Source organism: Schistocerca americana, chromosome 6 (assembly GCF_021461395.2).
Source record: "Schistocerca americana isolate TAMUIC-IGC-003095 chromosome 6, iqSchAmer2.1, whole genome shotgun sequence".
In the NCBI taxonomy this organism is placed as follows: domain Eukaryota; kingdom Metazoa; phylum Arthropoda; class Insecta; order Orthoptera; family Acrididae; genus Schistocerca; species Schistocerca americana.
Window position 1 is genome coordinate 29154310 of NC_060124.1, and position 27853 is coordinate 29182162.

The window sequence follows — 27853 nt, forward strand, 5'->3', positions numbered from 1 at the left end:
TCACACAAGTCTGCCATACCCATTCAAAATAGAGTTACACCACCAAATATAAAATCCAGTCTGTGCCAAAAACTCTCAAAGCTTTTGTTCATCATTAAATTTGCATTGTATATGGACAAAGAGTCACTTCTATAAAAGGGTAAAGTGAATGTGGATGACATGACATGACATGAATCAGTTAGTACAGAAAACTGACAAAGATAAATCACAAAAATCTATTGTTTCATTACATTTCATTTGTCAAACACTGCCTGTTGTTTTTCATCTCAAGATCTTCTTCCAATATTTTGTTCCAATGATTTTCCTGGTGACTTACCAGCATAAGTCATTGGCATTGTCAAAGACTCGTCCTCCGTTGATGGAATTGAAACCGTAGCTTGTAATTATATGTGCCATTTACACTAACACTTGAGGGCTTTTACCTGGTCATTTCCGCTGTGATTTTCCTCTTGTTACCTGCAATGGTCATTCACTCCAGCATGGGAAACCATGGTTCATTTACTTTGAGACTTTTTTCTTTCTTGTTAAAACCTTTCTCATGTTTATAAACTTCAAGGGTTGCCCGAACAACCAGGTGTGGTAACATTTCCTCACAGCAAAAACCTTTATGTTGGTGACTTTTGTTGTGTGCTCAGTCTCACACAGTGTCTGCTTTGCCATTGTCATTTTTCCACTTGTCTCAAACTGCAATAAGAAAATGATGTTGGCACAGGTGGAGAAATTAGCAATGTTGAAGCACATGCCATTTGAGACCAAAACTCACTGGTCTACAGGCACTCATTGTGGAGAGAAGCTGCCATGCCTATTTGCTCAGGAAAGCCCTTGAAATTCATAAACATGACAGTAGTTTTAACAAGAAATAAGACAGCCTCAAGGAAAATGGATACTGGTTACCTGTGCTACAGAAAATGACTATTGCAGGTAATAAGGGGAGAAACACACTGGTAATGGACACAGGAAGGTCCTCAGACTTTGTCACAACTGGTACATAATCCTAATCCCTGGCCATTGGCTCAATTCCAGTCTCCAATGGAGGGTGAATCTTTGATTTGCCAGTCACTCATGTATATGAAATGTCAGAAAAATCATTAAAAAAGCTTTGGAAGGAGGTATTAGGAAGAAAGCCAGCAGGCAATACATTAGAAAGTGGCCACAAAAGCCTCAACCATTTTGTATTTCTTGGAATATTTAGCTTGAGACTATGATCAAACAATGAGGATACCATAAGTTTTTGTACTTGTTGGACTCCTAAATTATTTTCTGAGAACCACAAAACTCAAATGGAGCACTGATCTTGACTTTCTTTTATGTCACGATGAAAAAGGAGAAGGCCTATAGCACAGGGCCATGACAAGTGAAAAAGTTGTAACCAGTGGAAAGTTTATCAAGTATCTCCTCAAAAGAGACTATATTTTGCAGGTAAAAAGAAATCGTGTGTACAGTGTAAATGTGAAATATTAAAATTAAATGAATGTGTGTCTGATTGGCAAGTTATGATTAGTGCACCAAAAATGGATATTAGTAAACTCACATTAGAAAAACATGAGCTGATGACGAAGGAAGTAATGATGAAATTCACTCAAGAAAACTTGCCTTCTTTGGATAAGAACAGTTAAAGAGCATTGAAAGTCACAAAACATGTGAAAGCAGCATAAATTTGGTGGACAATGACCACTGTGATGTGTTATTTATGATAAATTATGAAAATGCCAAAAGTAAACAAAGTACTCTTGCATCGTTAAGAAAAAGTGAGGTTAGCAACTCCTATAAAATAAATAGTGATACCTGCAAGAAAGTTTTAAGTGCTGTAAAACATGCAGATACAAGACACATGATTTTATTTCTATTTGGTAGTCATGGACTGTACTAGTTTATTACATCATACACTTCTGCCAAGGTATTTTGTGACATCTATTGTCAAAGTGAATGCACAATTGAAATATGTTGTTAACAACATTGAAGAAAAGGTACATGACTTAAATAAATTCGACTGTTTGGTAGTTCTGGCTGGAACAAATGATGTAGAACCAGATTTCAAAGAATACCCATGTGTTGTGAACATGCTACTCTCGAAAAATACAAACACTAAAGTGATTCTGTGCTCAAAATCCTACAGATTTGACAGGACACTCTGGAACAATGGAATATACAAAATGAACATGTTCTTAACGGAAAGTGCTGCCCAGTGTAGCCACGTTAAGATAATGGGTGTTAATCTGTTTTTAAGGAGCAGTGGTTATACAACACATGGACTGCATCTGGTTTAGAAAGGAAAAGAAGAACTTTGCAGGGACCTTCATTATTCAGCTATGCTTCAGCCCATCACTTCATCACTAATCTGAGTTAATTGCTTGCAATAGGCAGAACAGACTGACAGCAAAAAATAAGTGCTTACAGTATGGCAAAATATCGTAAGGGAAAAAAAGACAGTAAATATGCATTCTGTGGAGTGAATATCTGACAAAGAAGACACACTGAAAACAATGTCACCATGTAAAAAAATGAATGCAGGATGAAGCTGTACAAGAGTGGACAGCAGATCATGGCAAGTAACCAGGCATAGGACAGCTTCCGAACAATTGACTGCAGAAGAATACTATTAAGGAGTCCAGGGCACCAGGGTGTGGAGATCAAGACGCAAACGAAAAGAAGACAAGAGTCTATGCTCAAAGTATTAATAAGGCTAGAAATGTACCTCATGTAGAACTGAATCTGCTATATCATAATGTCTAGGGCTTAACCAATCAGTTGTATAAAAAATGGAGGTTCTTCTGAATGATTTATTGAAGGAGATTTCAGTCTTGTGTGTAACTGAACATTGGCTGCAAGAGATACAAAACTGCTGAACTAAGTAAGTCTCCGTAATATACTTTTTATGCATCACGTAAATATATAGATGAGGTCTAAAGATTTTTAATATCCGTAATTTTGTAGGCTTCTGAAGATGACAAATTAATTTGTTGAAACCAATAAAGCACAATAAAATTTATTTTCAACTGATGACTGAAATTTTTCCTAAAAAGAGAAAAGAAATACAAAAATGTACAGCTGAAATTTCAGATTTCCAGTTCATCAGCAGCTTTTGCAGGGAAACAAACAGAGGGAGTGGAACACATATATATGTAAGAACAGGTTTTAAAATCAAGGAAGTGAGGTTTAAAAATGTATGCTGCATTGAAAAAGATTTTGAGTGTTGCTTAAATGAACTAATAGAAAATAAAATTATAATTACATGTATATATACATCACCATGTGGCAATTTTAAATTGTTCTCTGATAAATTGGAAAGTTTTCTGAACTGTCTAAATAGTCAATCAAAATACACTATTATACTTGGAGATTTCAGTGTTAATTTCAAGGACAACTGGTTAATCTACTAAATGCGTACCACATGGATATATGTAGAGAGTATACCACCAGATACACCAGCAAAAGTGAAACTACAATTGACCAAATATTCATTTATCAATCAAAATGTGGCTTTAAAGTTGATGTGTTGGACACAGATTTTTCTGATCATCAAGCAGTTAAATTGATTTTAAAGGAACCTCTAAGAAATGTAACAATGGGAAATACATAGAGAGAAGATTAATTAATGATGACAGCATTAGTGTCTTTAATCTCCTGTTAAAATATGTAAACTGGGATATGGAAACCAGTGGTTCTGTAGGTATAAAATTCATCATGTTCTTGTCTAATTATAAATACTGCTATGATATTTCATTTCCTCTGAAGTGAATGAAAAGTAACAAAACATCAAATACATGGACTGCAAATGAAATCAAAAAATCATCAGACTGTCGTTGAGAGCTATATAAGTGTGGCAAGCAAAATACCACCTTGAAACCATATGTGAAGTGCTACAGGAAAAGTACAGGGAAGCTACATTTGCAGAAAAAAAGAAGCACAATGATTCATAAATCAGAAAGGGGAACAACAAAATGAAATCAGTGTGGAAAGTTATAAATGATCACACACACAAACATAATAAAGCAAGTAACGGGACCATCATAAAACACAGAAATGAAACTGTTGATGATCCACTTCTATTCGCAAATAATTTTAATGATCATTATATTAATGTAGCTCAAAACCTGATAACAAGTAATTATAAGCCAAAAATGAAGGTAGAAACTCCAATAAGTGAAAGGACCATGTACCTATACCCAGCAACACTCAAAGAAGTACAAATGATTATCAGTAAACTAAAGAGGAAAATGACCTGTGGAGTTGATGGTATCTGTGACAGAATTATTAAATATAGTGTTGATAATCTTGTCTCTCAATTTGTCTTCTTTGCAACTTGTGTTTCCAAGTAAGCTTAAACTGTGAACAGTAATACCAGTTTATAAAAGTTGTGACAAGTTTGACATTAGAAATTGTAGACCGTTATCATTATTTGTATTTTCAAAAATAATTGAAAGAATAATGTGTGATAGATTGCTAGACTTCCTACACAAATATAAAATTCTTGTAAATGCACAGAAAGGTTTAAGAAAAGGCAAATCAATGCAAATGGCTATCTTCAATTTCCTAAAACTTGTTTGCAAGGCTATTAAGAACAATTTCATTTTCTTCTGCCAAATCAAGTAGGAGACTGTTTACATCACTACAATCATGAAGATGTGTTGATAAGAAAGCATCTAGCCTTGGTGAAATAGTATTAGTTGTATGTGACTTTATTTTGTACATTAATGTAAGTATGTAAAATTTTATACTCTTTTGTACTTTGGCAGGCCCAATGTCATGGATGTGATAAAATGGGTGCTAGATAAATGAAAAACTTTTTCCTACTGAAATGTGGAGACAAAACAGCATATAATTGTTTGAAATGTTTTTGGATTTTATTGAGTGCGGAAGGAGAATCAGTTCTGAAACCTGCTGAAAGACATTAAGAAAACTGAAAAAAGACACTCAAAACAGATTAGATGGTGTCTTGACTACCTGTGACATGTTTTTTTTATGACAATACTCAGCTACATGCTGTCCAGCAAACACAAGAATCTTTGCTTCGGTTCAAATGAAATCAAATGAAATGCTTTTGAATACCCACTCTTCAGCCTAGACTTGGATCCAAGTTACTTCCACCTCATCATATACATGAAAAAGTGGCTTGTCATGCAATACAAATGTTGAGTTCCACCATGGTAAACACTACTTCCCTGTAAAACTCATGTAGGTATCTCAAATCAAAGGCTGGAGAAAGCTGAAGGCATACCATCTCCAAGAGGACATGACTGCTCTACATCTACATCTACATTTATACTCTGCAAACCATCTTGAGGTGGATGGCAGAGGGCATGTCCACTGTACTGTTATTAGGGTTTCTTCCTGTTCCATTTATGTATGGAGAATGATTGTTTGAATGCCTCCGGGCATGCAGTAATTATTCTAATCTTATCCTCTCAATACCTATGTGAATACTTGAGGGATTGTAGTATATTCCTAGAGTCATCATTTAAAGCTGGTTCTTGAAACTTTGTTAACAGACTTCCTTGGGATAGTTTATGTCTATTTTCAAGAGTCTTCCAGTTCAATTCCTTCAGTATCTATGTGACACTCACCCACGGATTAAACAAACCTGTGACTGTGCTGCCCTTAGTCTGTACACATTCAATATCCCCTGTTAGTCCTATCTGGTATGGGTCCCACACACTTGAGCAAGAGTCTAGAACTGGTTGCACAAGTGATTTGTAAGAAATCTCCTTTGTATTTCCGCACCATTCTACCAATAAACCAAAGTCTGCCACCTGCTTTATCCATGATTGAACCTATGTAATCACTCGATTTCATACCCTACAAAGTATTACACCCAGGTATTTGTATGAGTTGGCCAATTCCAACAGTGACTCGTTGATATTATAGTAATAGGATACTACACACTTTTCATTTTGTGAAGTGCAAAATTTTATATTTCTGAACATTTAGAGCAATTTGCCAATCCCTGCACCACTTTGAAATTATATCAAGATCTGACTGAATATTTGTGCAGCTTCTTTCAGATAGCACTTCATTATAGATAACTGCATCATCTGCAAAAATCCTGATTTTACTATCAGTATTGTCTGCAAGGTCACTTATGTCCAACACACTTTCCTGGAGCACATCTGAAGACATGACACCGCATATGATTGTACTTTTGACAGTAAGCGTAGGTGTAGTACTGAGCTAGATGCTTTTCAAAAATCAAGAAAGACTGTATTTACCTGTTTACCTTGATCCAAAGCCTTCATTATGCCATGTGAGAAAAGTGAGCGTCGGGTTTCACAAGACTGATATTTTCAAAATCCATGCTGATTTGCACTGTGGAGATCATTCTGTTCAATATACCTAATTATGCTTGAGCTCTGAATATGTTCTACGATTCTACAGAAATGTGATGTCATAGATATTGGATGGTAGTTTTGTGGATCACTTGTACTACCCTTCTCCTAGATGGTTGTGACTGGTGCTTTTTTCCAAGAACTGGGAATGATTTTTTGTTTAAGGGTTCTACAATAAATTATAATAATAATAATTTTATTGGCCTTCAGCTGATTACAGCAATAGGCAAAGTCAAGAGCATATATTTCTGCATAAACTACTATATCAATGTAAACTGATTTACATAAAATAGGTACAAGTTAGAATACATTATTTGCAGCTCCAAAAAATTTATCAGTGGTGTAAAACGGATTGTTCACTAGTAGCTTGTATAATTTAGCTTTAAAAATATTTACAGGTAGTTCTTTAAAGTCAGCACTTACTCTATTAAACATCCTTAGTCCAAGAACTAGGTAGGAGTTCTGCGATTTTGATAATCTGTGATATGGCATGTCTACAGATGTTATGGCTATGAATATCACTTCTCAACACAAAATTAGACACATTGTTTCTAATGTACAATAAAACATTCTAGATGACTAAGCTTATTACTGTAAGACACTGCAATGTAATAAACAGAGGTTGCCAATGTTCTGTTTTATCAGAATCCATTATTATTCTTATTACTTTCTTCTGTAAAAGTAAAATGTCATTTACAAGACAGCTGCTACCCCCCAGTAAAATTCCTTAAGAGATGATGCTTTGGAAGAAGGCAAAATATGCTGATCTCACATAGTCATTAGGAACATGTCTTTTTAAATTTCTGATTAGATAAATAACTCTTGAAAGCCTAGCCAATATATTTTTAACATGTGGTTCCCATATCAATTTATTGTCAATAGTAACACCAAAAAATTTAACAGTTTCTAATACTTGGTAGTTAGGAATCTCTTTGAGGCTAAAGTAAAGTGTGTGGGTTTTGTTTTAATTTAGTAAGAAGCCATTAACTTTGAATCATAATAAAGACTGAGCAAGGGGATTTTCGTTCAGTGTTTTCAGTGAATCTAGACCAGAGCTTTTATGTAGAAAAGTTGCGTCATCAGCATACAATATTGTGTGAGAATTTATGAATAAGGGCAGGTTATTAATCATTAGTATAAACAGTAAAAATCCAAGCACCAACCCTTGAGGCACTCTGTACCTAACATTAACCAAATTTGATTTCTCCCTACTAATGCACACAACTCGTTGACGGTTCTCTAGAAAAGACCTGAACATATTTACACTGTTGTCGTCAAAACTATAGTAAACTAGCTTATTCAGCACAGTTTCATACTCTACACAGTCAAAGGCTCTGCTCAGGTCACAAAATGTAGCCTGGGCATAGTCACTAGACTCAAACACATCTAGGACTAATTTTACGAGGGAGTCCATTGCATCCGTTGTGAATTTACCTTTCCTAAATCCAAACTGTTCATCACTAATTATATTTAGTTTGCCCAAGTAGACACTAACTTGCTCATACATAATTGTTTCTAAAATTTTTGAAAAAGCTGGGGTTATGGATATAGGTCTGTAACTAGCGGGACAGTTCTTTTCCCATTTTTTGTATATGGGCACAACACTAGAAAATTTTAGTATGTCGGAGAACTTACTTTCAACTAGGCATTTGTTAACACAAAAAGTTAAAGGATAAATCACACAATCAATAACATCTTTCAACAAATTACACATCACAGTAATCAACACTAGCTGAAGGTTTGAAATTTTTCACTATTTTTAGGATATTATTTGGGCTCCCTTCTGTGAAAGTGAAGGTGCTTGGGGGAGCTTTTCAAAGCAGCTGTCAATAATATTATTAAATTCTTCTGGGGTAATGGTGATTTCCTCTTTGTGTTTAGTGTGTGCAATGGAGTTTATTACACTCCAGGCCTTTTTGTATTTATTTTTAGATTTTTCAATTTTTACTATGTTATGCAGTTTCTTTGCTTCATTTATTGCCTTCCTATATTTGTATTTAGCTTTAGCATACAGTTATTTATACAGTTCTGATTTACTGGTTTTGTACAGACTAGAATACAGCATAACAGTATGTTTCAGTTTCCCTAACTGTGGAGTATACCATTCCTTCGTTTTCCTTTTCTTGTAGTTACTACTAATATTCACTGTACATATTTCCAGAGGGATGCTATTTTCAAATATATTTAAAAATATGGAGAAAAACTTGGTGAAAAAAATATCAGCTGAACAGTGTTGAAGCCTAATAAAACGTGTGTCCCAACTGAGATAAGTGAGGGCATGTCTAAACTTATCCATCCTCTCTCTGCTCACTGGTAATCACAATTTTAGATTCTGGTTTTGTGCAATCTGAAGTTACATTATTAAGACTAAAATATGCTGCATCATGGTCCGAGAAAGGGAAACTAATTACATCAGTGGACATACAAGTTCTCTTAATATTTGTAAATATATTGTCTAGACATGATGAGCCTCTGGTAGGTTTGCAGCTAACATAGCCCAGGATAAATTGTCAAAGCACATTTTTGAGCTCTGTCACAGTTTTTCTGTCCTGCAGGACATCAAAACTTGAATTGATATCCCCTCCAATGACAATATTGTATTTTTTTCCATTTCGGTACACATATGTACATTAAGAGTTCCTCAAGTTTCTCCAGAAAGATATGGGGGTCACCACTAGGTGGCCTGTACACTACTACTACCATTAGCTTAAGGCTCTTAATTACTAGACCCAATATTTCAAAATGCATTTCATCACAAAGTGTACTGAGATCTATCCTGCCACAGTTTGGTGCAAGAGGTGTTTTTGCATATATTCCTACCCCACCACGTGAGTACTGTTTCCAGCAATAGCAACTAAGTAGTGTGTAATCATCCAATACTTTGTACCCAAGCTCATCCTCTTTACACCAATGTTCACTTAAACATAGAATATCTACCATATTTTTATTTGAAAATTTGTTGACTATTAAGTTTTTATCTGCCATACCCTGAATACTGAGGTAGCATATTTTAAACTCTACTTTAAGCATTTCTTTTTTGCATATTCTCTTACTTGACTTGACCTAATGTTATTGCATGAAAGTTGACCACGTTGTGTCCTTATGTTACTAGAACACCCAGCCTGGTCTAGGCATACAAGTTTTTTGTTATCTCAATTGAAATATAATCCAATTACATTACTGGTCTTCTTTCCTTCTCTAGCTTATCCAATACTATTCTGAGAATTGTATCACTTAAAACACGTTTACCTAAATTATTGAAATGTTGACCATGCTTGGTATGATATGCCATTCTCTGCTACAACTACTGGTATTAATGAAGGAAACATTCTTAAAGTGCTTACAGGTACCTTTGTACTCCTTGTTGGTCTGCTCCACTTCCTTATTCACACATCACCACTGGGGCAAATCATGTCGATGAGGCACATTAACGACAATCACATTGTGTGGGTTAACACTCCAAGAGTCTTCCTCAGTGTCAAAGTAGCTATCTTCCTTTCATTTCTGCTGACGTCATTTGCTCTGGCCATTACCACTACAAAGTCTCTGTCCGTGAGGGCTCTGCTTTCTTTCTTGATTGATGTTGAAATGTTTCGTAAACCAGCTCCTGATTTAACGGTACCTTCTATTTCAAACTCGTTAATCACATGGGGTCCATTTCCGTTAACATAGCTGAAACATAGCTGCTAATCTTCAGGCTTAACTGTCTGAATAAATCTTGATTTTAGTTTTTTCTTATACCTTACTTGGCTGTTTGCTAAGTTTTGAGTGTCCTGCACCACCTTATCAGATGAGTATGCTGATACAGTTTCTATGTCATCTGTGTTTTGAAGTGAATTATATTTGTTATTTAATGGTGACGCAAAGTCCTGACTATGTTTATTGTTAATATGTTTGTAAGAGCTCCCCTTAGATTTTACAGTTATCCATCTACTGCTAGGGCTGTTGTGAGCCATTTTAGTCGTAGGTTCACTTTCTGGCAATCCTTCCATTTGTTTGGAGATATTAAGACATACCTGATGATCACTCTCTTCCGATTTAAGCTTGAGTCTTCTGTTTTCATCACTCAGAATTTTTGTGTCCTCTCATAGCTCAGCAATAATTAACAACAGATCATTTTTGGAGGATGAACCACCGATTTTCACATCTTTGGTCATTGTTTTACCACGCCATCGCTCCGATTTGTGTGGATTCAGTTCATATTTCTAGTCGGAAGAGGGGCTAACTCAGCAGCAAATCCAATATATAATCTGACAAAGATTCCATCAGTCCATGGAGCTTTGCTTGATTTTAACAATTTCAGCTTTTTCTCAACATCATATGACACTAATACTTATTTAATTCATGTTTTCAGTGGTACAGAGGACTAAATTGGGACAATTATCCTGGTTTTTACTTTGTAAAGGAACATTTGAAAGCTGGGTTAAGTATTTCAGCTTTTGCTTTGCTACCCTAAATTTCAGTTCCTGTCTCATTCGCTAGGAATTGGACATTAAATTTGGTGCCACTAACAGCCTTTACATATGATCAGAATTTCTTTGAGTTCTGTGAAAGATCACTTGACGATATTCTGCTACTGTAGTCACTGAAGGCATCACACATTGTTCTCTTGACAGCCAAATGTGTTTCGTTCAACATCTCTCTACTTATAGCCCTACACTTCATTTCATGCACTGGGATTTCAATGTAGATATAAAACATAAAATGCATAAAGTATATTTTATACTTAAGTAATACCAAACGTTATGAACATGATCCTGAGATGTAGAAAGTTCTCATATATTTCTAAATTAAATAATAGCATAATTCAGGAGAGGGAATGATCAGGTATAAAAACAATTCTCTCTTGATTTTTAAATTTTTATAAACAAATCTATTTTCATTTACACACTTTTGTACTAAATCTGTCTGTAACTGTACTTATAAGGAGATCTGCTATGTTTTCTCCCATTAATACTGAAACTGTATCTTTTCTTGTATAGTGTTGTCAGTGTATCCCAGTGTTATAGCCCATTCTTTTCTTTAAAGGACTTGAGGCACAGCTTCTTGGAATTGTGGTCCGCAAAGAGAAGCCAAAGCTAGAAGAACAAAAAGACAATCTAGTGCTGAATATTGCAGCTGGTCGACGTACTCTAAAGGATCTGGAGGATGAACTGTTGAGACTACTTTATGAGACAAAAGGCTCACTACTTGATGATTTGCAATTGCTTATAACACTACAAACTTCACAGGCAACCTCTGTTTCTGTAAATGAACAACTCAAAGTAGCAGAAACAACAGAAACTGAAATTGATGCAGCACGTGAGGTAACTGAAAGTAACAGATGGATAATAAACTACTTAAAATGTGTAAAAATAACCAAGAACATTTTGGCTTTGATACAATGTTAAAGGTAGTATAATATGCCTTAGTTAACATATGGAATTATAAGCTTAAACAAAAGGCAACAGTTTCTAAACCATTTGAGTTCCCCTACACAATAGCCATGTTGCTTCTTATATGCTGCCACACTCAGTGCCATGGTAAAAAGATTTCCTGTACCAAATGTAATGCTGCTGTGCACCATGATGATCTTTATCATTATGTGTACTTAATGTTTAAACTTTTATTATGTTTTTGCTGAACTGCAGAACTGCCAACAGTTACTTTCATTTTGCAATGATTTGGTCGCCCCTGCAAATTTTTTAAAATCTCCTTCATGATTTATGCCATTTCATATCCTCCATTTCCTTTGTTTTACTTTATTTGACTCCCTTAGTAGTTCTCATCATATTCAAAGCAGTATCACCATTAAACTTCTTAGCCTCCTTACGCATTAAACATCAACGTGTTGCGATGTGGCTATTCACAGCTTGTCCGTTAATGTCAACACTGAAGTATCAACCATTTGGTTACCTACTGATTTTAGGCAAAATATCATTTACAACAGTGGTTCCCAACCTTTCTGTGGTAACACCATCACATTAAGCAGCACATCGGAATGTACAGGGAAACATGTATTGCCATGCATTACTGCACCAGGCATCATAGTAGACTGCTGGGACAGCATAACCACATCCACCATGGAGCTAGGCTCGAATCCTTATCAGGTTCCTTTTTTGTTTTTTTAACATGTGTTCTCTAGTTCTAGTGATTTATAAGCAGAATATCATTTTGTCACATAATAATAGCCTATCACATGACAGTGGGATTCATTAAACTGCATGCATAAGTCACATAACTAGTCCTGTCAAGTTCATGTAAGACAGTACCTGATGCAGCACACAAATGATGAATATGTCAATATGCTTTTGGTGCTGCTTGTGTGTATGCTGTATGGTACCCTCAAAGGTGCTATTCCAATAAGAATGCTTTTCATCATCTGTAGCAATGCCTTCAGGAACCCAGTAACCTTCATCCACGAGTAATGGAAAGAGGTTGTCCAAAGACTAAACATACTCCACAAACAAAAGACACGATTCTTGAAACCATTCACCTATCATCTCGGTGAAGTACCTGTGGTATTGCAAGACACTTCCAAATATCTCAAAGACTGGCTGTTCATGTGAAGTATTGCACTATGAAAAACTGCATCCATATCATTACATGTTAATTCAAAACCAGTGGCTGGAAGACCGCACCTGAGAAACACAGTTTTGTGAATGGTTTGGAGCAAATGGGAGATAACAAGCGTTTTGTAAATGACGTGTTTTGGACTGATGAATCTAGCTCTAGCATTTTCAACCTCTACAAAAATCATTATTGATCAGAACACACCACACATATCATCCATGAACATGGCTTTGAGGCACACTTTGGCATTAACCTATGGCTGGAATTGTGGGAGGAGTGGTTTTGGGCCCTTACCTATTGCAGGCAAATAGAATGCACTCCTGTATTGTACACTTCTTTGCCTGATACATTAGAAAAAGTCCACTTGGTGTTCAGCAACAGCTATTATTTCAGCAAGATGGTGCACAGCTTCACATTGGAATGAATGTGCATCACTATTTAAGTGAAGCACTTCCAGGGAAATGGACTGGTCATGGAGGTCAAATGTTCTGGTGTCCATGTTCCTCAGATCTTCTCCACTAGATTTTTATTTGCTGGGACAATTAAAGGAACAAGATTATAGCACTGCACCCATAGATGTACATGGCCTAATAACTCGTGGGCATGCCTCTTCAGCAATGGTGGATGCAGGTGTATAGCATGGGATCCAGCAAAGTATGATCCAGATAGAGGCAAAATGATTGGAAATGCAAGTTCATTGTTTGGAATGTCTTCTCTAAAGTGAACTTACTCATACATATATGTACTGGCTCTGTGAAGGTAACCTGGATGTCAAATGTACAGCATGGAATTATTGTGTGTAGCATAATGCACAATCTAGTATAGCCTATCTGTAGTGCTATTTGTACCTCATTGGGTACAGACAGTGTTACTGTATCCCCTATGATTTTCTATTGGCTTTATTTGTGTCATGGACAGAACAAAGTGATTGTTTATGTCTGTACGAAGTTCATGTTAATGTTTAAATAAAGGTAACATGGACAGAAAGCAATTCACAAGATACTGCATTGTGGAGGTGTAAATTGGATACAATTTTATGCTTTAAATGGAAAAAAAAGTAAATATTTGGCATGAACACAACTCAAACATTGGCGAGTCTGTATACCCATTTCCCACAGCATTGCCTTGTCTCACTGAGCTAATGAGACAGTTGTGGCACATCAAAAAGTTCATGCTACCTGTTCTAGGTCAAGCTGTATGTGGTTATAGCATTGCCAGAGCCTCATTTTTTAAATTGCATGAATTAGGTTTTGGTAGATACACTTTTGTCTTGAATTTAGATGAGGAATCTCATACTGGCCACCAAGTGTGGCATTTTTTTTTCACTCTGTATGTAAAAAAAATCTTAAAAATACTTGCCTGCAACAATGTGATGAACTGAAGCAGAATGACCACATAGCCCCAGTTGAATAAAAGTAAATGATGGACTTCCATTCATTGGATGATTTATGAAACATTTGTGGAGACATTATACAATACCTTTAGTTAGATCAAAGGAAATGACAGGCTTCAATTCCTTGAAAGAATATAGGAAACTGTAGTTTGTTTGGGGAAAATATTGCTTATGAAATACGTGTGGACCACACGGGATTGCTGTTAAGGTGTGTGGGATCCATATCAGATTGGAATATCAGGGGATATCACATGCGTAAAAAATAAGAACATGAACTGTGATAGAGTGTTGTTATGACACAATTAACTTAATCCTAAAGACTTTTGCTTAAAGGATATAGCATATAGTATCTTTTGCACTGCTGGTCTTTGTTTTCCTGTCTTTTATCTTACTTTCATATGGTTGATGTTTTTTATATTGTCTCATGTTGTATGCTTTTGCAAGCACACAGTAATTTATCACAGTATTTCATCTGTAGCAGCTGCATAGTGTTAACAAAAGTCATGATCCCACAAAAGTCTGCAGATAACAAGAAGCATATCAAGTGTGAATCTATAGTGCTGGTGACAATAGATGTCACTTTGCCAAATTGGTTATTGAATTAATCTAAATGAATGACTGATAGTTGTGTTCCTCAAATGCTTCCAACCAGTGAACATTTGTCGGAACTTTTGAGCTTTGTGCAGTCCTCTAACACATTACAGGTTCACTGCACTGTGTTGTCCACTCGACGTACCAAAGTTGTGTTTTCATTGTATATGCCACAACAGCCATACATGTGGTTCAAACTGCTGGAACTTTCGTTTAGTGCCTATGGCATGTGTGATGACTATTCATGGTTATACTTAACATCAGCACTTCGTATGCTTAGACTCTACTAGTCTTGAGTACTCCTCAAGTGTTTGTAATGTGTACCAGGCCCAATTAAAGGAAGACATTGAAGCAATTCAAAGGAGGGCTGCCAGATTTGTTACCATTAGGTTCAAACAGCACGCAAGTGTTTTGGAGATGCTTCAGGAACTCAAATGGGAATCCCTATATGGGAAGTGACATTCTTTTCAAGAAACACTATTGAGAGAATTTAGAGAACCAGCATTTGAAGTTTACTGCAGAATTATTCTACTGCTGCCAACATATTTTTAATGTAAGGACCACAAAGATAAGATAGGAAAAATTAGGACTCAAACCGAGCCATATAGGCAGTTGTTTTATCCTCATTGTATTTGCAAGTGGAGCAGGAAAGGAAATGACTGGTAATGGTACAGGGTACCCTCTGCCACACATACTTTGAGGACTTGCAGAGTATGTATGTAGACATCAATGTATTATTGTCAGACATCACTCACATCACCCACATTGTCTGCAAATATCAACATTTCCCATTTGCTTCTTGGTGTATGGAAATCAAGAGACTTACACATACAACAAGTCTTAAAAAGTGAAGGTACTGGTAACAAACCCCATCAGAGTTTTGGCATCATATGTAAATATAACTGATAGATACTGAAATTTCAGAACCCTATGACAGGTGTGGTTTGATCTGCAACCATTTGCCATTACAAGTGCTTTGATCTTGAACAACAGTGGAGACTTATCTTCACACTTGCTTGTGGCCAATAAAATACATAATATTTTGCAAAATGACAATTCAATTGAAACACATCAAACTTGTAATGCCCTCACAGCAGCAGTCTCACATGATGCTACTCGAGGGCAACAGCTTCCACTAGTGGAACAGATCCAAATGCTGGACCAAGACTTAATTGCTCTCAAGTAGCAAATCAGGGCAACTCAAACAACAGTACTGACTCAGAATAGCTGACAGCACAACAGCTGAAGGGATGCTTGTGACAACATCCGCAAGCAGTTGTAGACTTGGTGATGGTACCATCTACACTTCGGGCAACAGGAAAAGTCATGAAAATCCTGTAGTGGTTATCCAAATGACAACAGTGATGGGGTGTAGGGCGACTGATTGCTGTGAGATGATGTGCTTTTCTGCCAACATTCACAAGAAAAGTGTATGCAGTTTGCCATCACTCATGTCCTAAAGATAGTTGTTGCCAAATTATCCAACAGATCTGCATTCACCAGTATTGACAGTGTAAACATTCATATAAACTGGAGCAACACAACTTTCGTAGCACTTTTTGTTGACCACACAATTTTTAAGTCACAGACATATATGTTTTGCATACACACTTCATTGACTCAGTATCAGATGTCAGTCTACTGTCAGTGAATCACAACAAAGAAGCTAGCTGACCCGTGACTTACAACTGCTAATAACTCCAAAATTGCTACATTTGGTAAACAAACTGTGTTTATGAACATAGGTTTTAAGAAATCATTATACTGTACTTTCCTACTAGCTGATGTCACAGAGCCTCTTCTAAGTTCCAATTTCCTGCAGCACTGTAACACTGACATTTCCTTGGCCAGGCACATACCAATGTGTAATGTCAAACTATTTGCAGATGCCTCTCATGTCATACATTACACCTCACCATGTGGTGTGCCACAACACAGTGATGTCTACAGTGTTTCAGCACTAGGTGCCATGACAGCTGATTTAGATTCCAGCAACTCAGACCCTCACACCGACAACTACATACCTGAGAATTCTTAAATTTTAGAGTGTGCTTACCAACAGTTAAAAAGTTGAGGTATCATCCCAAAGGGAAGAAAACCAAACATTTCTACTGAGAGTAAAGTGTTACTTTCCAAAATATGTGTCAAATACATTAAATTGGAGGCTTCCCAAGCCAAACATTTTCCTGTTTACCAGCTTGCATCTACATCTCGAGTGTCTCAGGTAGCACCTGTTAAGGAACAACCTATGCCTAGTTCTGCTGTTGTACACAGTAAAAGACGTCCCATTCAGACTCCTCCCAGGGCTTGCAGACTACCACCATTACAATCCGCATCCACATATGATATTGCTTCTCAAATTTTACTGCAACAGCTGTCTCTGGCCACTCTAGCCAGAGCGGCTGGAGATACCAGTCATGAGTGCATGAGATGAGCTTTCTTTCTTTATTTCTTTCTTTTCTGAAGAAGGCTCTCGCAAAAAGCTAAATGTGTACCATACTTTTCATTGTGCCTCTCTCCAATTCAACATGTCATATTTATGGTGAGTAGCAGTCTACCCTTTCCATAAAATTATTGATATTACCATCTGGACTTTCAGTTGTTAGACTGTTTAGCTAAATATCTAAGGATTATAGTTATGAGCAACTTGAATTGGAACCACACACAGAAAATTGTTTTGCATTATCACAAAATAGGGGAGAGAGTGTCACAGATATGATGAGGAAGTTGGCATGACAGTAATTAAAACAAATGAATTTTTTGCTGTGGCAAAATATTTTCATGAAATCTCAATCACCAGCTTCCTCCTTCAAATCTTGTTGACTCCCATCTGAATAATGAGAAATAGTTTGAAAGCAGTTCTTTCCACTCTCTGTCAGAAACCACACAAGTGTGAATTGCAGAGTAACCATGGAGGTGTAGATGTAGATTGCCTAACTGTACCGTTTTCTGTTGATCGTATAACTGATAACTGTGTTACCAAAAGTCAAAGAGAACTATTCATTTCTGAATGCCATCATGACATCATAGACCTTGGAGAAAAAAGGTGACATTAGTCCATGAAATGATCATGTCTAGATTGAAAAGTTTACCTATTTCACTGGATCACAGAAAAGTGTCCTTGATTATAAAAGCTTCATTCAGATCCGAGCAGACTTTCACTGTCCTCTCTCTTAAATGAGGTATCAGTTCCCAAGGTACCCACTCCACATGCTTTCTGATATTCCAAGATTTCCACCATCTCCATCCTTTGTTGTCATAGTTCATTTGTGTGCTAATTCTTAGGTTGCGCAAACAACATTATATTTGAATCACCACTACCAGTCCCTGGTTATTTATGTCAGTGGTGAAATTTTGTAGTCTCTTATAAGTACTGGTTTCCGATTCCTTGATCTTCTTTATCCTCTAGCATAGATTGTTATTATCAATGGTGTCATATCTTCACAGATATTGTAGCCTTTGTTGTTAAGCAGTGTCACTGCCCTGCTACATCAGAACTCAGTGTCAGCACATTATTTTTCCTTATTCACTTGTAAGGAAACAGATGATTCTGCACACCTGTATAGTGGAAGAAGTGTTCCAACTACTTGTGTAGTGTAGTGGACCAGATAACAAGGAATTCATTAGCATTTTTCCATCACTTTCCATATACAAACACCAAAAAAAGGTTTTACATCACCCTGGTTCCCAGAACTCCTGAAGATAGACATTGACTGTGGATATTGTATCACAGACACAGTCTCTTTGACTGTTCAGAGATGTCACTAAACCCACCCAAAGATGTAAATAACCATGCATGAGCAGTACCTATTAGACAGAGGGGGTCCGACAGCTGAACAGTTCCAGTCATCCCAGCAGGAAGAAGGTACACGGCTCATGTTGTCTGTAGTTCTACCATGCCTAGATGGTCAGTACTGAAGTTTGAACGTGTCCGCATTGTTACTTTGTGCCATGAATGGCGCTCAACAAGGGAAATGTCCAGGCGCCTCGGAGTGAACCACAGCGATGTTGTTTGGACATGGAGGAGATTCAGAGAGACAGGAACTGTCGATGACATGCCTCACTCAGGCCTCCTAAGGGCTCTGCTGCAGTGAATGACCGCTACCTACGGATTATGGCTTGGAGGAACCCTGATGTCAGTGCCACCATGTTGAATAACGCTTTTCGTGCAACCACAGGACGTCGTGTTATGAATCAAACTGTGTGCAATAGGCTGCATGATGCGCAATTTCACTCCTGACATTCATGGTGAGGTCCATCTTTGCAACCACGACACCATGCAGTGTGCTACAGATGGGCCCAACAACATGCCGAATGGACGGCTCAGGATTGGCATCATGTTCTCTTCACCGATGAGTGTTACATATGTCTCCAACCAGACAATCGTCGGATTTGTGTTTGGAGGCAACCCAGTCAGTTGAATGCCTTAGACACACTGTCCAGTGAGTGCAGCAAGGTGGAGGATCCCTGCTGTTTTGGGGTGCCATTGTGTGGAGCCGACGTACACCACTGGTGGTCGTGGAAGGCGCCATAATGGCTGTACGATATGTGAATGCCATCCTCTGACCGATAGTGCAACCATATCGGTAGCATATTGTCACAGCTTTTGTCTTCATTGATACAATTCGTGCCCCCATTGTGCACATCTTGTGAATGGCTTCCTTCGGATAACGACATCCCTCGACTAGAGTGGCCAGCATGTTCTCCAGATATGAATCCTATCAAACATGCCTGGGATAGATTGAAAAGGGCTGTTTATGGATGACATGACCCACCAACCACTCCGAGGGATCTACACCGAATCGCCATTGGGGAGTGGGACAGTCTGGACCAACAGTGCCTTGATGAACTTGTGGACAGTATGCCACGATGAATACAGGCATGCATCAATGCAAGAGGATGTGCCACTGGCTATCTGCCTTACTTAATCATGTAGCAACAAAAATACTTGTGTCACAATTAATTCCAAAGTAAACTGGAATGGTAATCATATTTGAAGTAGTGAACTGTGCATTTTTGCAATATTGAAACAGTGAATTGAAGTGGAGTGATTTCTTCTGTCAGTGTAAGACTGGTGCATGTATAACCTGTAGTAAAAACCTAATGAAAATAGTTACTTAATGTGTCAGCAATAATATAGCCCCATGAAAAAATATCTATTTAAGATTTTGTATTGTCTTGATGAAATTAAACTTCTTGTAAAGATCGTATGTACCCAAACTGATGATTAAAAAAAAAAATTATGTTCCTGAAATAGAAAAAATATTCAGCTGTATGTGGTAAACAGAATACACTTATATCCCTCATAGGTTCTTGTATCCCTAATGGACTCTTGTACATTAATTTTGCACTCCTTTATAGTATATTTAACTGAAACTGCTTAGTTTCATAAAATCAATATTCCAGGGATATCGTCCATGTGCAAGAAGAGCTTCTATACTTTTCTTTGTGTTGAATGACATGAGCCAAATTGATCCAATGTATCAGTTCTCTTTGGATGCCTACACTTCTTTATTTACAATGTCCATAGAAAAAAGCAAAAAAAGTGAAGATTTGGAGCAGAGAATATCTTTCCTCAATGATTACCACACCTATGCTGTCTACAGGTAAGTAAGTTTGATGTCTTACACCAGATAATTTGAAATGTGAATAATTTAGACCATTGTATAATTTGTAAATTCATTTATTTCTGAATGATATTAACAACAACATTTCTGTGTCATAAAATACATTGGAAGATGATTGCTGTATACAGTTCTAGATACATTGTAATATTATCTTCCCATAATTACTTAACTGACTAAATAACTATAGCAGTAAGTGAGAGGATCACCTTTACATGCACTTATCATTTTATTTTATTGTCTGTTGTAGGAACACATGTCGAGGTCTGTTTGAACGACACAAACTACTTTTCTCTTTTCATATGTGTATGAAGATACTTGAAGCAATGGGGAAAGTTAATTCATCAGAATACAATTTTCTTCTTAGAGGGGGTGTTGTTTTGGATAGGGATGAACAGCTGGATAACCCCTGCCCTGGTACGTATTCTCAAATCTTTCTGCCTCCATTTACCTCTATCTTTCCTATAATCTCGCCTTCTACATTGGATTTTTAATAACATGTAAGATAACAAATATGTGGATTGCCTGAAACAGTTAAAGACAATGTCTGTTTTAATATATTATTGTTTTTATGCTATATTAGCCAATTACAGGCCAGGATATTGGGATTATTGTGATACACATATGCAAAAGACAGTATGAATACACTATATTGTATTTAAGATAATGTTTAATACCTCATAGAAATTACTGACAATATTATGGAAAGGATAGATTGCTATTAATCATACGGTGGAGATGTTGAGTCGCAGACAGGCACAAAAAAAAAAAAAAAAAAGACTTCTAAACACCTAAGCTTTCGGCCAAGAGGACTTCTTCAAATAGACAATATACACACACATTCATGCACAAGCAGCTCACACACATGAGACCACACTCTCCGGCTGCCGAGGCAAGAATGTGAGCAACTGCACGTAACGGGAGAAGCAATCTGGAGTGGGAGAAAGAGGGAGAGCAGGGTACGGGTGGACGATGGTAAAGTGCTCCTTGTGGAAGCGAACATGTATGAGGTGGAGAGGAAGCAGGGCAGCTAAGTACAGTCAGGAGGTTGGAGAAAAGTAAAAAGCCGGTGGGTGCACTTGTGCCTGTGAAGCGGCAACAGTGAAGGGATGGATGGGTGAAGGACAATGACCAACAAAGTTTGAAGCTAGAGGGTTACGAAAATGTAGGATAAATTGCAGGAAGCGTTCCCACCTGTGAAGTTCAGAAAAGCCAGTGTTGTCAGGAAGCGTCCAGATTGCACAGGCTGTGAAGCTGTCATTAAAATGAAGAACATTGTGAAGGACAGCATTCTCTGCATATGAGTGGTCCAGCTGTTTCTTGGCTACAGTTTGTTGGTGGACATTCATGCAGACAGCCAACTCGTTGTTTGTCATGCCCACATAAAATTAAGCACAGTGGTTGCAGCTTAGCTTATCCATCACATGACTGGTTTTACAGGTAGCCCTGCATTTGATGGGATAGGTGATGCTTGTGACTGAACTGAAGTGGGTGATGGTGGGAGGATGTATCGGACAGTCTTGCATCTAGGATCTAGGTCTGTTATGGCAATATGAGCCACATGGCAAGGGGTTCGAAGCAGGGGTTGAGTAGGGATGGACAAGGATATTGTGAGATTTGGTAGGCAGTGAAATATCACTGTGGGAGGGGACCCCGTAACCAGCAAACAACACCAACGACGCCAGCTGCTGCTCATCAGTGCCAACTACAAATCCGTTCACCGACACTGATGCTGAAACCAACCTTTGACATTGCTGGTGCCTGTGCAGTTCACCGGCACTGGTTCCATACCTGCTCACCGAGGCAGCTTAAAACTCTACGCCGGGTGAAGAGCGAAAGACAATTAATTAAGTGTGAAGTTAGGCAGACTATTCAATAATAGACTGTTAGTATAGTTATTATATTTGGGGGGAGGGGGTGGGGGGGGTGGGGAGGAATTTTTATTTTTAATGATAACACGATCTAAAAGTAAGAAAAATGTGGATAATACTCAAAAAACTGGGGAAACACCAGAACCAGCCATGGCCATGACAGTGACAAAAGAAATGCCAGACTGGACTGAGGTAGCAAATTTAATTAAAGCACTAAGTCTTAAATTAGATAACCAAAGCACAGAGTCAAATGCTCAACTTTAAGTGAAAAATTAGATGCACAAAGTAAAGTATTCACTGCTCAAAATACTTCTTTAAGAAAGGAATTAAATACATTTCTAAATGATTCAGTAACACTCAATTAAATAATAAATTGGACGTTCAGAATGAGACTTTAGGATTGTTAAGTGCTAGAGTAGATGAACAAAGTAAAGAAGGTATGGGAAATTTGAAGACTGAATTTGACGCTTTAACTACTAAAGTAGAGACTTTTAAAATAGATTTAAGAGAGGAGTTATCCTGTTTGTTAAGTAGTCAAGTAAACCAACTGTTCACTGACTTGAGTCAGACACAGAGTTACCAATTTCAGGATTTAGCTAAAAAGTTAGAATATGATACTGAAAATAAGTATAATAATGTAGAAGCTGAACTTGGTGAAAAATTAGGATCATTTCAGATTGTCTGTAATGTTATGTTTGATGCTGTAAAACATAGATTACACACCTTAAAGGAGAGTGTTGAAAAACAGCACAAATTATTACCAATAGTCCAATCACAAATTGCAGGCATTAACACTTGAGCTGATAATGTAGAAAGAAATTTTAAAGAGAAACTAGGCACTTCAGACATAATAAATATCAACAGTCTGGAGGAACAAGTTAAAGAGATGACAGACAGAAAAGTTGCCGCAAGAGTGACCTCCAACAATGTGTCTACATCTACATCCATACTCCGCAAGCCACCTGACGGTGTGTGGTGGAGGGTACCTTGAGTACCTCTATCGGTTCTCCCTTCTATTCCAGTCTCGTATTGTACGTGGAAAGAAGGATTGTTGGTATGCTTCTGTGTGGGCTCTAATCTCTCTGATTTTATCCTCATGGTCTCTTCGCGAGATATACGTAGGAGGGAGCAATATACTGCTTGACTCCTCGGTGAAGGTATGTTCTTGAAACTTCAACAAAAGCCTGTACCGAGCTACTGAGCGTCTCTCCTGCAGAGTCTTCCACTGGAGTTTATCTATCATCTTCGTAACGCTTTCGCAATTACTAAATGATCCTGTAACGAAGTGCACTGCTCTCCATTGGATCTTCTCTATCTCTTCTATCAACCCTATCTGGTATGGATCCCACACTGCTGAGCAGTATTCAAGCAGTGGGCGAACAAGTGTATTGTAACCTACTTCCTTTGTTTTCGGATTGCATTTCCTTAGGATTCTTCCAATGAATCTCAGTCTGGCATCTGCTTTACAGCCGATCAACTTTATATGATCATTCCATTTTAAATCACTCCTAATGCGTACTCCCAGATAATTTATGGAATTAACTGCTTCCAGTTGCTGACCTGCTATATTGTAGCTAAATGATAAGGGATCTATCTTCCTATGTATTTGCAGCACATTACACTTGTCTACATTGAGATTCAATTGCCATTCCCTGCACCATGCGTCAATTCGCTGCAGATCCTCCTGCATTTCAGTACAATTTTCCATTGTTACAACATCTTGATATACCACAGCATCATCCGCAAAAAGCCTCTGTGAACTTCCAATGTCATCCACAAGGTCATTTATGTATATTGTGATTAGCAACGGTCCTACGACACTCCCCTGCGGCACACCTGAAATCACTCTTACTTTGGAAGACTTCTCTCTGTTGAGAATGACATGCTGCGTTCTGTTATCTAGGAACTCTTCAATCCAATCACACAATTGGTCTGATAGTCCATATGCTCTTACTTTGTTCATTCAAAGACTGTGGGGAACTGTATCGAACACCTTGTGGAAGTCAAGAAACACGGCATCTACCTGTGAACCCGTGTCTATGGCCCTCTGAGTCTCGTGGACAAATAGCGCGAGCTGGGTTTCACACGACCACCTTTATCAAAACCCATGCTGATTCCTACAGAGTAGATTTCTGGTCTCCAGAAAAGTCATTATACTCGAACATAATACGTGTTCCAAAATTCTACAACTGATCGACGTTAGAGATATAAGTCTATAGTTCTGCACATATGTTCGACGTCCCTTCTTGAAAATGGGGATTATCTGTGCCCTTTTCCAATCCTTTGGAACACTACGCTCTTCTAGAGACCTACGGTACACCGCTGCAAGAAGGGGGGCAAGTTCCTTCGCATACTCTGTGTAAAATCGAACTGGTATCCCATCAGGTCCAGCGGCCTTTCCTCTTTTAAGCGATTTTAGTTGTTTCTCTATCCCTCTGTCATCTATTTCAATATCTACCATTTTGTCATCTGTGCGACAATCTAGAGAAGGAACTGCAGTGCAGTCTTCCTCTGTGAAACAGCTTTGGAAAAAGACATTTAGTATTTCAGCCTTTAGTCTGTCATCCTCTGTTTCAGTACCATTTTGGTCACAGAGTGTCTGGACATTTTGTTTTGATCCACCTACTGCTTTGACATAAGACCAAAATTTCTTAGGATTTTCTGCCACGTCAGTACATAGAACTTTACTTTCAAATTCATTGAACGCCTCTCGCGTAGCCCTCCTCACACTACATTTCACTTCGTGTAATTTTTGTTTGTAAGACTTTGGCTATGTTTATGTTTGCTGTGAAGTTCCCTTTGCTTCCGCAGCAGTTTCCTAACTCGGTTGTTGTACCACAGTGGCTCTTTTCCATCTCTTACGATCTTGCTTGGCACATACTCATCTAACGCATATTGTACGATGGTCTCCAATTTTATCTTCAAAAAATAAACTTACTAATACCAAGAGAAATGTAGATGAACTGTGGAAAGAGTAGATGAACTGTGGAAAGAATTCAATCTTAGCAGTAGTATGGAGTATCCAGAAATTCCAGACACTAGTATGGAGGTCAGAAATCCATGTATATACGGACCATCAAGCAATAGTCGATTGTTACATAGTAGATTAATGCGATAGATGTTATTCCTACAGGAGTATGACATTAGGATACAGTAGGTACAATGAGCTGAGAATATTGTGCCTGACACCTGGTCTAGATTACCTGTAGGCATGGATGAATTAAAACGTACTGAAGGACCTGGCATAATTTTTGCAATTAATTTTATGACAGTAGAATATCCACACACCAGGGTATGAGAGATGGGTAAAAGAATAACTGAAAACATACGTCTTGATCCCTACTTTACAGAAACATTTGCTGTGTGTATTAGAAAGTCTTTACCTCCCAATCAAGCAAGGAAATGGAAGGTTATAGAGCATAATTTGTTTTGGAGAGACAATATAACGTCGCAACATTGGCGTTTGTGCATGTCGAAGTTAATGGAGGACAAGATTCTGTGATATGTTCATACGGGATGTGGGCATTCAGAATAAAGAAATGTATAGCTCATATGAATAAGTTCTGTTATTTTAAGAAGCTAGGACATAAGGTAGCATCTTTAATTAGGACTTGTGAGACCTGTCAAAAGGTGAAAGAGAGTAACACTCATGTTAAATACAAAATGTATCTGATCATTCTGAAGGCATTACACAATCTTACAGCAGCGGATTTCTTTGGACCAATTCCGAAAGAAAAGGGAGTAGTGTCATACATTTTTGTTCTCATAGGTTGTTGGTCAAAGTATGTTAAGTTGTATGCTATTAAGAAAGCAAATACACCTACTGTGATACACTGTCTGCAACAATACTTTCTCGAGGTAGGCAAACCAAAATGATTTCTTTCCAATAATGGACCACAGTTTGTTAGTACCAATTTTAAAGAATTTTTAGCATGGAAAGATATTCGTCAAGTATTAATATCCAACTATAACTTATCTTTGAATCCGTGTGAAAGGGTTATGAAAGAAATCGGGAAATTATGCCACATCTACTGCCATGAAAAACATATGCTATGGGCAACGAGGATCAAAGACTTTGAACTTATTTTACATGAATTACCACATTTAGCAACAGGATTAACATATTAGAATTAATAGGCAAACCCTTTGTAAGAGAACCTCTTATTAAATGTTTAATTTGGCCTGAACAACCTACTGATGATTGCCAACTTAAACAAGAAATAGTTTCTAAAAAATCTAGTTGACAAAGCACAACAATGAGTGAGTACACAGAATGAGAAGGCTATCGAACATCTGTACAAGGTCGATGACCTAGTTCTCGTAAAACAGCATCTTCAGAGCTCTGTCCTGAAGAAGGGGACACACAAATTTTTCCAGAAGTATGAAAGACCTTACCAAGCCTTACCTTTAATAGATCCTATAACAGGATCAGAAAATGGAAAATACGACGTATAAGACATAAAGTTGTATATTCCACAGGGACGTTAACAATCTGTGTTAACGGGCAGAGTGACAACCGTCGGATCCTGAGTTGTTTTCGCTGAGTCTTTTGTAGTATTTTTCCTGCACTGAATTCCCTTCAAATCTTAAACTATTCTGTTATCTATTGATGAATTCTTAAACTATCTTGTAATTTTAGCACATAGAAAACCAGATATGACTGAAAATTGATAGACTTAAGGGAATCACAGATAAATAGTGATCCCTAGACATGAAATGATATGAATAGAATATAGTATTAATGGAAAAATAATATCATGGTACTATTCAGAGTGATATTGAGACAAGATAAACTGAACAGTCTTTTATGTATGTATAAAATATAGTGTAAAGTGATTAACTAAATAACTATTTGATCGTAGTGTATAATTTTCTATTTTTATAGAATATTTTATACCTTTTATGAAATGTGATGTAAATGGAAGGGTTTGTATAATTTTTTGAAGGGGTTGGGTATTATAGATTAAAGCATGATTTACACTAACAAATAAATCATGGCTAACACAGAACACTCTCCACACCTTTCAAACGAACCTCACAAACAAGTGTGACTGGTTCGTCATCATTTGCCATTCCATAGGGGTTGCTAAGATATTCTTTGGGGACTTCAAAGGCGAAGGTGAGAATGTTCGTTCTGTAGGAGAAGTTTAACACCATACCTTCTCCTGCTTCTAACTCAAGTACCGATGAAGTAGGGGTCCTGGGTAGGGGGGTGGGAAGGGTTTCCTGTCTTTGGGGCTATCTTCTTTCTCTACTTCAATCTTAGCAACCATTTCTAATTTTTCCTTTCTTAACTCTCATTTGAGTACCTGTCTATCTTTCCCTCTTTACATACTCAACTACTTCAACCGCAGAAGTCCTTCTCATTTTACACAGTTTCCAATAACCTACAACTTATTTTATATAAGTAGGCCAAAGTATCAGGCTACACAAAGACACTTATGCATACACACAAAAAATACCAATACACAAACAATGATCTTACACATGGGAGAATGG

The 27853-nt window shown here is 37.5% G+C and overlaps 1 protein-coding gene across 1 annotated transcript in view; it reads left to right on the top strand.

The window, feature by feature from the left end:
* The window catches only part of LOC124619703 (dynein axonemal heavy chain 2), a 1014172-nt gene that overhangs the window by 882882 nt on the left and 103437 nt on the right, over positions 1-27853 (top strand). Inside the window, 4 exon segments of the mRNA XM_047146260.1 lie at positions 11352-11629; positions 20266-20465; positions 20734-20904; positions 23398-23420. Of these exon segments, the coding sequence (XP_047002216.1) occupies positions 11352-11629; positions 20266-20465; positions 20734-20904; positions 23398-23420 (672 nt within the window).